Source organism: Rhinopithecus roxellana, chromosome 9, assembly GCF_007565055.1.
Source record: "Rhinopithecus roxellana isolate Shanxi Qingling chromosome 9, ASM756505v1, whole genome shotgun sequence".
Lineage (NCBI taxonomy): Eukaryota > Metazoa > Chordata > Mammalia > Primates > Cercopithecidae > Rhinopithecus > Rhinopithecus roxellana.
The window spans coordinates 87,605,413-87,618,286 of NC_044557.1; the positions used below are offsets into that span (position 1 = coordinate 87,605,413).

Here is a 12,874-nt window from a genome sequence, read left to right on the forward strand (position 1 = left end):
AAGAACAAGATGCATCAACAAGAATCACATGGGGACCCAGGTTATATTTGCATGGTGGAGAGGGAAGAGGGATCCGTGAAGACATGACATTTAGAAGACAGCTGTGGGTCTCCATATGACCTTAGTTAGTCATAGATACGGAGAGGACAGTATGTTCCAGGTGAGGGGAACAGTATTTGCAAAAGCTTTGAAGCTGGAGAAAGTGTGACACCTAAGAAGCCTTAAACACACCCTAGGTTGGGGTGGCCAGACTGAAGGAGCCTGCAGGGGCCAGTGTGCCAGAGTCTTTGTAGTCTGGGCTCTGTGGAGCAGGATTTCCCCACCCCCGCTTCTCTCCCCAACCTGGTCTACTATGCAGCTGCATCGCTGCCTGATGCCCAGCAGATGGCAGTAGTGAAAATAAGACATTGTGACATGAATCCAGTGTCCTGGGCAGGGCTCTTTTGGACACCTGCAGGGAAGAATGTTTCTTTCCCATTTTACTGATGAGGACGTAGAAGCTGAGGAGACATGTCCAAGGTCACACAGGGTCTGGAGCTCAGGTCTTGTGCCTCCAGGGCTCCTGAATCTAACCACTATGCATTTCTGCCTTCATAAATAAATAGCCAGGGATTTTAAAGGAAGATGTGAATCTAATTTTCAAAACTAATAATCGTTCCAGGAAGCTTTGGGGCTGTACCCTTTCACCTGTAAATCTCACCAAGGCAGGTTTTAAAAATGAAACACTGGGTTTCTTGATGCCCATCTTTCTAATCTCTGTGGTTTCCTTTTCAGACATCCCTGTTTACACCACATCCACGGATGCCTGTAAGTAGCAGCGGTGCCTCAGGGTGCCCAGCATGCCTCGGCCTGGCAGGCGATGTATGGTGTGGCCTGGGAGCCTGGACCAGGTGGGGACTCAGCCCCATCGCGCTTGTCACTGTCAGGCATCGGGGCTGTTGGGCTTGTCCTAAAAACAGGTGGAGAAGGGACCTTGCAGGGAACTGGCTCCAGGGTCAGGCAGGACATTCCAGGGGCCTAGAAGTCACCTCTTATAGCCAAGAGCAAAGGCCAGGCCTCTCTGGGAAAAGTTAATTCTTCAGTAACACAGAGAGAGGCTGGTGGTTTTGAGGAGACCAGAATTACTTGAGATGCCAGAACATGAGAGTCAGAGAGAGGCAAAGACGTTCCTCATGGATAATGGCAGTGAAGGAGACCAGAGATAGGGGTGTCAAGAGGGGACCCCATTCTCAGAGAGGCTGTTCAGGCGACTGGAGCCTGAGCCTGAGACGTAACCAGGGGTGTGCCAGACGGACGGAGGGCGATGCTGGCTACATCCACACACAAAAACACGTCGCGGGAAATAAAGCTTATTATCACTGTGACCTCTAGAAACCTTTTTCCTCTCTTTTCATGAAAGACTCTTCAGAAAATAGGTGTTTTCAGGATCTCTTTATGCTGTTGGCAACACTGCAGCCAGAAAACATGACGTTGTTTCTTTTGCTGCCTTTGATGCAGTTCTGCTATTAGGGCTTGACCTGCCAGACAGCTGAGAAGCTGGGGTAGATGTACATTTCAGCGGTTGCTATCTTCATTTATTCAATATTAAGTCGATTCCATTTTAAAAGCTTAAAAGAATCCTGTGTGTGATGCAAAAGAAGGAAGCAGGTAGAGAGACTGAGTCAGGTGCTGAAATCACTGCAGGAGAAGGAAGGAGTTTGTGCTTCAGAAGCATAACGGGGAGGTGGGGGTGTCCCGAGGCACACAGACTTGGGGAGAAGTGGGTGAGAGACTCTGCGGGAAAGAGCAGGTGCACAGGGCTCTGGCTGTGAGCCTTTCCTGAAGGGAGAGAAGGCCCTGATGTGAAAGGAGCCCTCTAGTCACTGAGCTGTCAACCGTTAGAGGGCACTGCCTCACTGCCCACCTGTCCTTGAAAATGTTCCATCTGTTTCTTCGCTGAGACCTAGTTTTCTCAATTATAAAATTGGGACAATAAAAATATGCTTTCAGGATTAAATGCAAATAACAGGATATTTGCACTTTGTGTAAAACATTTAGAACTCTGCTCCGCTCTGGCAGAGACAGGCACTCCCTGCATAAGGGCCGCAGCCCCTCTCTCACCTGCAGGGCAGCACTCACTGCCTGAGGAACTCCCTTCCCTGCCTACCACCCTGGCTTCTCACCTGCTCTCGCAGACAGGGGCTTGGAAGGGCAGAGCACCCCATGCAGCAGCTCAGCTCCGGGCATTTTCCTGGCACTGCTGCAGCTAAGGCTCCTAACAGCCTTGAGGGAGTGGCACCTGTGTCCATCTTACAGGTAATGGTCCTACAGCTCAGAGGTGCTAGGGAGCTTGCCAAGAAGGCCCTACCTGCGAGATAGGAATGAGGGGCTAGTGTGTTAGTCATAGCACACTGGATGGAGTGTCTGTACTGCCTTTGCTTCAGCTTGGGCTGGCTGTCCTGTGCAAGGGGCTTCCCATCACACTGCCTGTCCCTTCCACTGGTTGCGTGCCTTTCCTGGACCACCTCCATGTGTTGCCTCCCCATGCCCCTGACATCTGTGGGCCTCCCTCCCTCAGGTCCACCCTGAGCCCCTCAGGGTTAAGACAAGCCTACATGTCCAGCCTCTCCTTAAAGGAATTGCTTTGTAAAAACACAATTTCCAGAGCATTCCACTGGGAAGGCACATGAGGGGGCCTGTGCCGCCCTCCCCTTTGAGTCCCAGCACTGACATCCTTTCTGCAAGCTCTGCATTGCTGTGGGAGCCTGGGAGCCAGGAAGTCACTCTCAGATGCAAACAAGGAAATTATGCCTATGAAAAAAAAGTTTCATTGTGGACAATTGCCTGAGTCTCCCTGGGACTGTCTTCGTCGCCATGGCAACCCATGTTTGTATTGATGGGTTTGGAAAGTGTTATTCTGTTTGACTTCTCCCTGCTCTACTCAGGCACATGCCTTTGAGTCCCTGCAGTGCAGGAAGAGGCTGGGGAGAGAGCAATTTAGAGGGGTGTTAAGGTCTGCTGCATAATGAAGGAAGAGAATGGAAAGGAGAAGAGGAGGTGGAGGGAGAAACCCGACTCATTTTGTTGCCCTCTCTGGGACTGAGGAGGCTCCTGGGGATAGCTGGTGGCTGCACCTGATGAGGTGAGAGGGTGTTGGTGGTTTGCAAAGGACAGAGCAGGCTGTTTGAAGGTGTGCATATATCTGGGGTCTGCAGATGTCAGAACCTTTGCTGGAGGATGGAGGGACAGGCAGCCTCGTGCTTGGGGAAGTTACAGTGGAGAACTCAAACAAGGTTTTGTAACTGGAGGCTCATCAGTTGTTCCAAAGCAGCTGTCTTAGGAAGGCTCTGTCCAACCAGCCTGATTCTACCCCTCACCCTGCTAAGGAGGCTTCCAGGATGCCCAGGCAATGACCAGAGCCTGCAGAGATGATCATGAGTCCCAGAGATGGTGTTTAAGTTGGCTGAGGTCACCAGGGGGCAGTGGGGAGGAGACAGAAGCCAGCTAAACTTAAGCATTCAATAGCTACTGATAGAACTGTTCCAGAGGGCTCCTGGGGGGAAGGTACTGCCTCCTGACTCCTAGGCTCTGGGGCAAAAATGTCTTGAGCATCTTGATTCCTTCTCTGGCCTGTCTGACCCCCATAGCTCCTCACTTTGTCTTCCTGCCACTGCAGTCCCGTTCACCAACACTGGCAGAATGTGCAAACGTCTTCCCTGTGTGTCTCCTGAAGCAATCCCATAAGCCCTTTTGTCTTTACACATTGTGTTGCCAATGACTGGAGGACCAGAAAAAGACTGGCAAATCCCCACCATGGGTAGTTTTCTAGGAGGAAAACATGCTAGAAATAATGGTATTATTGTCCATGGTGAATGGGGCTAGACATGTCTCCTTCTGAGCTCAAGGGCAATGGAGATTCTAGGCAGAGGAATGAGCTGGCATCTGTTGAAACCTCCTCTGTGTTGGGCACTGTGAAACACTTTGCAAAAGCAATCTCACTGAATCCAGGTCACAGCTCTATGAGGTAGACCATGTCGTTCCATGCAATAGGTGATGCTGAGTGAGGAAGCCAGCTTCAGACCATGCGGTGTCCAACTGCTGTACCAGAGAGAGGCTTGGGAAAGGAGGGCAGGTAGGAACCATGGCTGCAAAGCCTTTAACATTTGCATGGGCATAGAGAGAGAAAGTGACATGAAACCCTTAGTAGATAGTATCTTTCTATGCTGATTTCTCCACCAAGTAAAGGTTAGAACTAGCCAACCTCAGGTTATCTAATGTAGACATTAGACTCTTTCTTCCAGATGCATCCAGGGTCCTCCCTTCGTCTCCTGCTCTCTAAAGCCGTGTCTTGCAAACACCCCATCCATGCAGGACTCCCTTCTACACCCAAGGCAGATGCTCATTCCAGCTCTCTTTGGGCTTATCTGTGGCAGGGGAGCCCGACGTCCCCCTAAGCAGGCTGTGGGGATCTGGGACCGTAGCAGGTTCTGCTCCTTGAGAAGGGTCGTACACTGCCTTTCTGGGTACACGTGCTCTGGTTGTTATCTGCCTTCCTGGAGAACTCTGCAAACCCGTGCCATTTCTCTTTGATGTCTTGCCTCTGCTGCACCTTCTCTGTACCATTGACCTTCACCCTATGTGAAAAAGAGACCACTGTTTATTTTGCAGATGTGGAAACTGCAAAGGTCATATGGGGTCAGTATGGGTAACTACTTTGCCCAAGTTTATACGGCCAATAAGTTGGAGGGCCAGGGCTCCCAAGACAGGCTGTACGGGTCTGAAGCTTAGGCTGTGTCCACCCTGGCCCACTGGCCCCACTCCTCTCCTGCACAGTGGCCCTTCAGCTGTGGAAACATATGCCCTTGAGCCCCTGGAGGGCTGCCCTCACTGTCGTCCCCCATCTGCTCGTCTTCTCCTTGTTCCATATGAATTGCAGGCTGAGGATCACGTGTCCCTTCAACCCTCCTGGGAGATGTGTTGGGCACCCTGGACGTGGCTCCCTGGAAGTGAGCCTGCCCTATCTTGGATCATTCCATCCTGGGCCCACCCAGGGCACTGCCTGTCTAGCCTGTGTCTCATCCTTTCTTCAGCAAAAGTTAGACACACCATTCTGGCCATCCAGAGTCCAGGGTTCAACCCCCAGTCTATCCCCAAAGGTCTGGGTCTCCTTAGTTAAGCACCCCTCCCCATGTAGAAAGGGGTTGGAGCTGGGCACGATGGTGAGGATCTGTAGTTCCAGGAGGCAGGTACACAGGAGGCTATGCAGGGAGGATCTCTGGAGCCCAGGATTTCAAGAAAGGTCTGGGCAATATAGTGAGACCCCATCTCTACTAGAAAGAGAGAGAGGAAGGGAGGGAGGGAGAGGGAGAAAAAATAGTGTTTGGGCCAGAGGCCCTTAAAGACCCTTCCTCGTCTCAAAACTCTTCCTATCATTATTCACTGATGATCTGCCACATGCCAGGCTCTAAGCTGGAGGGGACATGAATCAAACCACACAACTAAGTGTAAAACTGCCGCCGTAATGGGTCAGGAGGAGAAAGGCACGGTACACTGGCCCACTGTAACAGGAGGGTTGGGCCCATTTTAGTGTTCAGCTTCCCTGAAGAAGTGATTCCTGACCTCAAAGATGGAGTCAGAATCAGTCCTGGGGAGTAGGGGGGAAGAACCCCTAGGCAGAGGGAACAGCCTTTGGGGGTGGGAACCTATCAGGTGATACGCAGGACTGGAGGTGGCCTGTGTGGCCAGAGCTGGGGGCATGTACTCTGTGATGAGGGGAAGTTTTCCCTGAAGTTCACTCTACCCTGTGCTTCTCACCAACAGGGAGAACAAGGGCCCAAAGGAGAGAAGGGCGATCCAGGCGTGCCTGGGGAACCGGTGAGTGCTTGTGTCCCCCTTCCCCCACAGGGCTGCTTACCTGAAGATCCGGACTCCAAAGGCTGCCCAGCTCTACATCTGCACCATGCGGTCCACACGCAGGAGCCCCACTGAGTGGAAGGCAGCCCTTTCTCCTCCTCAGGACACTAGCCACTTCCCCTCTTTGGATCTCAAATTACACCCGTTGCGGCGTCCCTGCCCCACCCACCCATCTGCTCAGAACCAGGAGGATGGGCTGGTTCATGGCAACTTGTGTGCTTTCAGGGACTGCAGGGCCGTCCTGGAGAATTGGGGCCTCGGGGACCTGCTGGACCACCGGTAAGAAAGTCATCCCTTCCCCTGCTGACTCAGAGACTTGGAGATCCCAGCCATGCTCTCTCCCTCCAGGCCCCCCTCCCCAGTTCTCTCCCCTGGCATTTTGGGAGTTGACGCTGAGGAGAGCTGCCCCAAGGTGCTGCAGAGGCTATGTGGCCCTCACTAAATGCCCCAGACACAGCCATGGGGCCAGGCCCCACCTCGGTACCCCTGGATGTCCCTACTCTGTCACTGAAGGGTTGGTGTAAGCGAGCTCCGGGTTTCTGCCATGCTCTCCCTTCTCCTGCTCAGTGGGATCTGGAGAGCAAGGGCCTCTGCATACAGCGGGCACCTTGGTTCCCAGAGGATTGCAGAACGGGAAATGGATCCCAGCCATGGAGGGGCAGTGCTGGTTTAAATGACACCTGGTGCATGTCAGTGCTTTGATTTTGTCATTTTGCTCGGTGTTAGCCTCTGCACTGGATCTTGGTTCTCTGGGAGACTCTGTGCTATGGTGGGAGACCCTGCTGGGGTGACAGGGGACCCTGATTGGCTGTGTGAGCCCCTGAGAGCTACATTTCTACAAAGGGCTGGTGCTGACCCCTATACCCTGGGTCGGTGGTGAGGAAGGAATGAAATCGCGATATACCCAGCTCCAACAAAGGGCCAGGAATTAGTGGTTTTCTTCACTTTTTAGACAGTGCTCCTGGCCCCTTCGGTTTGGAATCATGCTTCTGATGAGCACGGTATCCCAAGACCTCCCTGGCATGTGGGAAGACAGCATCACTGAGGGTCTCTTACCCCCGCCCCTCTTTTATTTCCTGTGCAGGGTGCTAAAGGACAAGAAGGTGCACATGGGGCTCCTGGAGCAGCTGGAAACCCTGTGAGTCCCTATGATCCGCCTGCCTTGTGGGGGACCCCCGGAGGGAGGCCCCACCGAGTGTCTGCTGTGGCTTACAGCTCTGGGCTAGCTAGGGAGACGTGGCCCAAAAGGTCCACCCACACTCGAGTGGTTGGCTGGAGTCAGCACGGAGAGAGGTTCTGGCCTCTACCACCTTCGTAGCATTTCTTGGCTTTGTCCACATGCCCAGCAAATGAAAGAAATCTCTTTCTATGCACATGTGGATGAGACACACACACACACCACCAATCGCAGGTGAGGTTGTTACACCAGTAAGTGTGCTTACATGCACAACCATGTACACATACTCTACAAACCAGAGAATACACATCCTATAATACACGTATGCACACGTACACACACACACACACACACACACACACAACCCCAAACACACAGATGCAGCCAGGAAAATACACGGACACCTTTGCATAAGCACATAGGCACACTCTTTGGCTGCTCCTGGCTCACCCATCCTTGGGGCCAGATCCAGGGTGTATTTGATCCCTGTGGGGGGTGGCACTTGTTCCTGGAGCTGATTCGGGTTCTGTCTCATGGTGCAGAGCCAGAGATCTCAGGCTGGACTGTGGAGCTGGTGGGAGGCAGGATGGGCTGACTCATCCCCGGGTCTCTGTGGAGCGGTGCTGGCAAGAGGAGCAGCTGCAGCACACGTCCAGTCTGCTCCTAGCACCACCGCTGGGTGGCTCTGTACCAGCTAGAGGGTGCTGATATGACCAGGCCACCATGCATATGGCTGGATTGGAACTGGGTCTGCCAAGGTAGTGACAAGTGTGGTTGCCACAGCGAGAACAGATGGCAGCTCCTCCCCGCTCATGAAGAGAGCCCTGGTTCCAGCCCGGCCTGGAGGGGAATGGAAGTGGAGTGTAGGCACGGAGGTTGCTGGGAGTGTTCTCCATGAGTCCTGACCCTGGAGACGTGCAAGACCCAGGGACAGTGGGGAACAAGGCCTGGAAGAAACATGGGCAGCCTCCAGGGCCATGAGAGCTCCCTGCTTCCCCATGCCCATAATGTTGATCCACCCGGATGTCCTAACCCACATCTTCTTTCATGGATCATTGCCCAACCATCAAGTTCTAGTTCAAACCCACTTCTTACCCGATTTTCCAGTCGAAGCCAACACACACCCACAAACATGCACATACACATGCGCACACATACACCTCCACAAACACACATGCACACATACACCTCCACACATACACAAACCTCCACAAACATGCACACACGCACACGCACACATACACCTCTGCAAACATGCACACATGCACACGAACACACACCTCCACAAACATGCACACACCCATGCGCACACATACACACACCTCCACGAACATGCACACAAGCATGCGTACACACACAACCTCCATGAACATGCACATGCGCATGCACACACCCCTCCACATACGCACGTGCACACGCACACACCTCCACAAACATGCACACACGCACATCACACACCTCAAGCATGCACACACCCATGCACACACATACACACCTCCATGAACGTGCACACATGCATGCACACTCACAACCTCCGTGAACATGCACATGCACACAAACCCCTCCACAAACATGCACACATGCACACACCTCCATGAACATGCACACGTGCACATGCACACATACACCTCCACAAACATGCACGCATGCACACACGCACCTCCACGAACATGCGTACATGCACATACACATCTCCACAAACATGCACACATGCACGTGCACACACACTCCACAAACATGCACACATGCACGCACACACACCCCTCCAGGAACATGCGCACGTGCACACGCACACACACACCTCCACAAACGTGCACACACCCATGCACACACATACACCTCCACAAACATGCACACACACAAGTACGCACACACACCTCCACAAACATGCACACACACATGCACACATACACCTCCACAAACATGCACACACAGGCGCACACATACACATACTTCCACAAACATACACACATGCACCCACACACCTCCATGGGCATGCACATGCACACGCGTGCCCACACACACTTCCACGAACATGCACATGCGCACACACCTCCACGAACATGCACATGCGCATGTGCACACACACACCCCTCCATAAACGTGCACACACGTGCACACACACACCTCCACAAACATGCACACACACACACACCTCCACAAACATGCACACACACACACACCTCCACAAACATGCACACACACGCACACATACACCTCCACAAACATGCACACACAGGCGCACACATACACATACTTCCACAAACATACACACATGCACCCACACACCTCCATGGACATGCACATGCACACGTGCGCCCACACACACCTCCACAAACATGCACATGCGCATGTGCACACACACACCCCTCCACAAACGTGCACATACGTGACACACACACACCTCCACAAACATGCACACACACCCCTCCACAAACGTGCACACACGTCCACACACACACACCTCCACAAACATGCACACACATGCACCTCCACAAACATGCACACACGCACATGCACACACACACTTCCACAAGCATGCACACACCCATGTGCACACATACACACACCTCCACAAACATGCACACGCACACACACACCTCCACAAACATGCACATGTGTATGCACACACACCTCCATGAACATGCACACACACACACACCTCCACAAACATGCACGCACATGCACCTCCACAAACATGCACACACGCACATGCACACACACACTTCCACAAGCATGCACACACCCATGTGCACACATACACCTCCACAAACATGCACATGCACACGCACACACACACCTCCACAAACATGCACATGTGTATGCACACACACCTCCACGAACATGCACACACACACGCACACATACACCTTCAGAAACATGCACACGCACATGCAGGCACACACACATCTCCACAAATGTGTATATACCCATGCGCTTCCACACACACTTCCACAAATATGCAGACGCACGTATGCACACACACACCTCCACATACACACCCCCACACACACACACACCTCCACAAACATGCACACACACACAAGCACACACACCTCCACGAACATGCACACGCACACGTGCATACATACACACATCTCTACAAACATGCACACGTGCATGCATGCACACACATCTCCACGAACATGTGCACACACACACACGCACACATACACACACATATGCCACTGAGATCTGAACTGTTTCATTTTCAATGTTTTCTTTACCTCAGGCACTTAGGATAAGGCCAAACCTCACCTGAGATCCTCTTCTCAGCCCTTCTCTCTGCCCACCTCAGGCTCCTCCACACCCCTGTACCTTAGCTCTAAGGAACTTCCAGAGTCCTCCTGCCCTCCTGCCTCTCACCTCTGTGCCAGAAGCCCACTCACCTGAGGCTTGGTGCTTGGGACACCACGGCCCTCTAGGGAGAAGGTTCATGTCTGCAGGGGCTGTCAGGTCAGCAGCAGTTCCAGCACATCGTGGTGAATTGAGTATGAGACAGGTTTGCAGAGAGAGTTGGAGCAACTACTTACAACCCATGCGTTTGTCTCTGAATAGGGTGCTCCTGGACACGTCGGTCCCCCTGGTCCCAGTGGCCCTCCAGGAAGTGTGGTGAGTAATGGGGAGAGGGCGTGGATACCAGCGCTGGCTGTGCATATGTACTGCCCAGCCACCAAGCTAGTTAATGTATCCTCCCCAAAAGCCAGAGGCATAGGCATCCTTACTCCCATTGTCCAGATGGAGACACTGCTGTCCTGACATAGACCACCCAGAAAGTTCACACATCTGAGCCCTGGGCAACCCGCCAGCTATCTAGAGGGCAAATGCAGCTGTTGGCATCTGCAGAAAGTCTTTACATTTCACTCTTGTTGGAATCAACACCCTAGTTTGTTTCAGAAGGAACAAAATGAACTTAAAGAAGCCAAAGGTCCCGTGGCGGCTGTTGGGAGACCTGGATTCGAATCCTAGCTCTTCTATCAATTGACTTGACGATCTCGGCAAGCCACTCCTTGGGGTCTCTGCTAGTTTCACTGCAAAACGGAGACAATAGCTTGGTTGCTTCACCTTTAGGGTTGCATCTTTTTCGGCCTGATGAGATTCTGCCTTTTCCATGTCGAGGCCCAAGGTGTCCGCTAAAGGACCAGCTTTAAGATTCACCGTAAACACCAATTTAGACTTGAACATTGTTCAACAAAACACTCCATGACATCTAGTCAAGGGCAACATTTTTCCCCCCACAATAGATTTAGGTCAGTCCTGTTTCTTCATCAAACCTTTATAGGTAATAAGCATAGTAGCTTAGAGGACTGAGCCTTTATACATGCCAGGCATCCTTCTGAGCATATTACATGTGTTCATTAATTTAATCCACACAGCAACCCTGCTGGAGGAATGTTACTATTTTACACAGAGGCTTCTGGCAGTCCAGCCTGCATTCTTCTGGCTGGGGATCTTCTCTGGCCTCTACAGTGCATGTGATCAGGCCATGTGATGTGTGGCCAGCAGCAGCACCAGCAGAATAGCTCAGATCGCTTGTCCTCAGCTGTCGTCACTCTGAGGGTATATCCTGCGCAGGATCCCAGAGTCACAACAGGATAGCTCCAGTGGCCAGCAAGTATATTTCTTGCTGCCTGTTCTCCCCTGCTGTATTTATTTTTATTTTTATTTTTTTGAGGTGGAGTTTCACTTTGTCGCCCAAGCTGGGGTGCAGTGGCATGATCTTGGCTCACTACAACCTCCACCTCCCAGGTTCGAGTGATTCTCCTGCCTCAGCCTCCCAAGTAGCTGGGATTACAGGGGCATGCCAGCATGCCCAGCTAATTTTTGTATTTTAGTGGAGATGGGGTTTCACCATGTTGGTGAAATCCTGGTCTTGAAATCCTGACCTCAAGTGATCCATCGTCCTTGGCCTCCCAGAGGGCTGGGATTACAGGCGTGGGTGTTCTCACTTTTTGCTTCTCTGTTTGCCTACTGTTGCATCCATGGGACACTTGCACTTAAACCATGTCTCATAGTCAACCTTTGGGGGACTCCAAAGACACTGTTGGAGCAGATGCCACAATACTAAGGCTGGGTTCTTAAGGCCATCCTCATCCTCCCAGAGTGTTCACTGTGCCAGGCCGTGCCTTCTGAGAGTTCACAGCCCAGAGCAGGTGGCAAAGCTTCCAGCAGACCATGCCTGCTGTTAAGAGCTCTGATGTGTACGGTTATAAGGCCAGGCCCCCTGGGAGAGCAGCAATCACGGGCAGGGAGGAGATGGAGCTTTGGGGAATTTAAATAAGGGATGGGATTGGGTGGGAGCTGTAGTCGTTGACTTCAGGGGGACCTGATGATTCTTCCCTGGGGGTCACGAGCCACCAAGAGTGACCAGTCATCTTTAAATTCACCACATCTGTAATCTTCCTTTCCACAGGGTGCTCCTGGCCTCAGAGGCCCCCCTGGGAAAGATGGGGAGCGTGGTGAGAAGGTAAGACTAATGTGATCTCTCAGCACACAAGCGAATATCCTTGCTCCTTCTGTACCAGCTAGAGGGTGCTGATATGACCAGGCCACCATGCATATGGCTGGATTGGAACTGGGTCTGCCAAGGTAGTGACAAGTGTGGATGCCACAGCGAGAACAGATGGCAGCTCCTCCCCGCTCGTGAAGAGAGCCCTGGTTCCAGCCTGGCCTGGAGGGGAATGGAAGTGGAGTGTAGGCAAGGAGGTTGCAGCTGCATGGATGGGGTGTTTGCAAGAGATGGCTTTAGAGAGCAGGAGATGAAGGGAGGACCCTGGATGCATCTGGAAGAAAGAGTCTAATGTC

The 12,874-nt window shown here is 52.4% G+C and overlaps 1 protein-coding gene across 1 annotated transcript in view; it reads left to right on the plus strand.

Annotated features, from left to right (window-relative positions):
- The window catches only part of COL22A1 (collagen type XXII alpha 1 chain), a 303,439-nt gene that overhangs the window by 183,570 nt on the left and 106,995 nt on the right, over positions 1-12,874 (plus strand). Inside the window, exons 31-36 of the mRNA XM_010364508.2 lie at positions 775-807; positions 5,800-5,853; positions 6,118-6,171; positions 6,977-7,030; positions 10,628-10,681; positions 12,483-12,536. Coding sequence (XP_010362810.2) covers positions 775-807; positions 5,800-5,853; positions 6,118-6,171; positions 6,977-7,030; positions 10,628-10,681; positions 12,483-12,536 — 303 coding nt within the window. The remainder of the gene's footprint in view (positions 1-774; positions 808-5,799; positions 5,854-6,117; positions 6,172-6,976; positions 7,031-10,627; positions 10,682-12,482; positions 12,537-12,874) is intronic.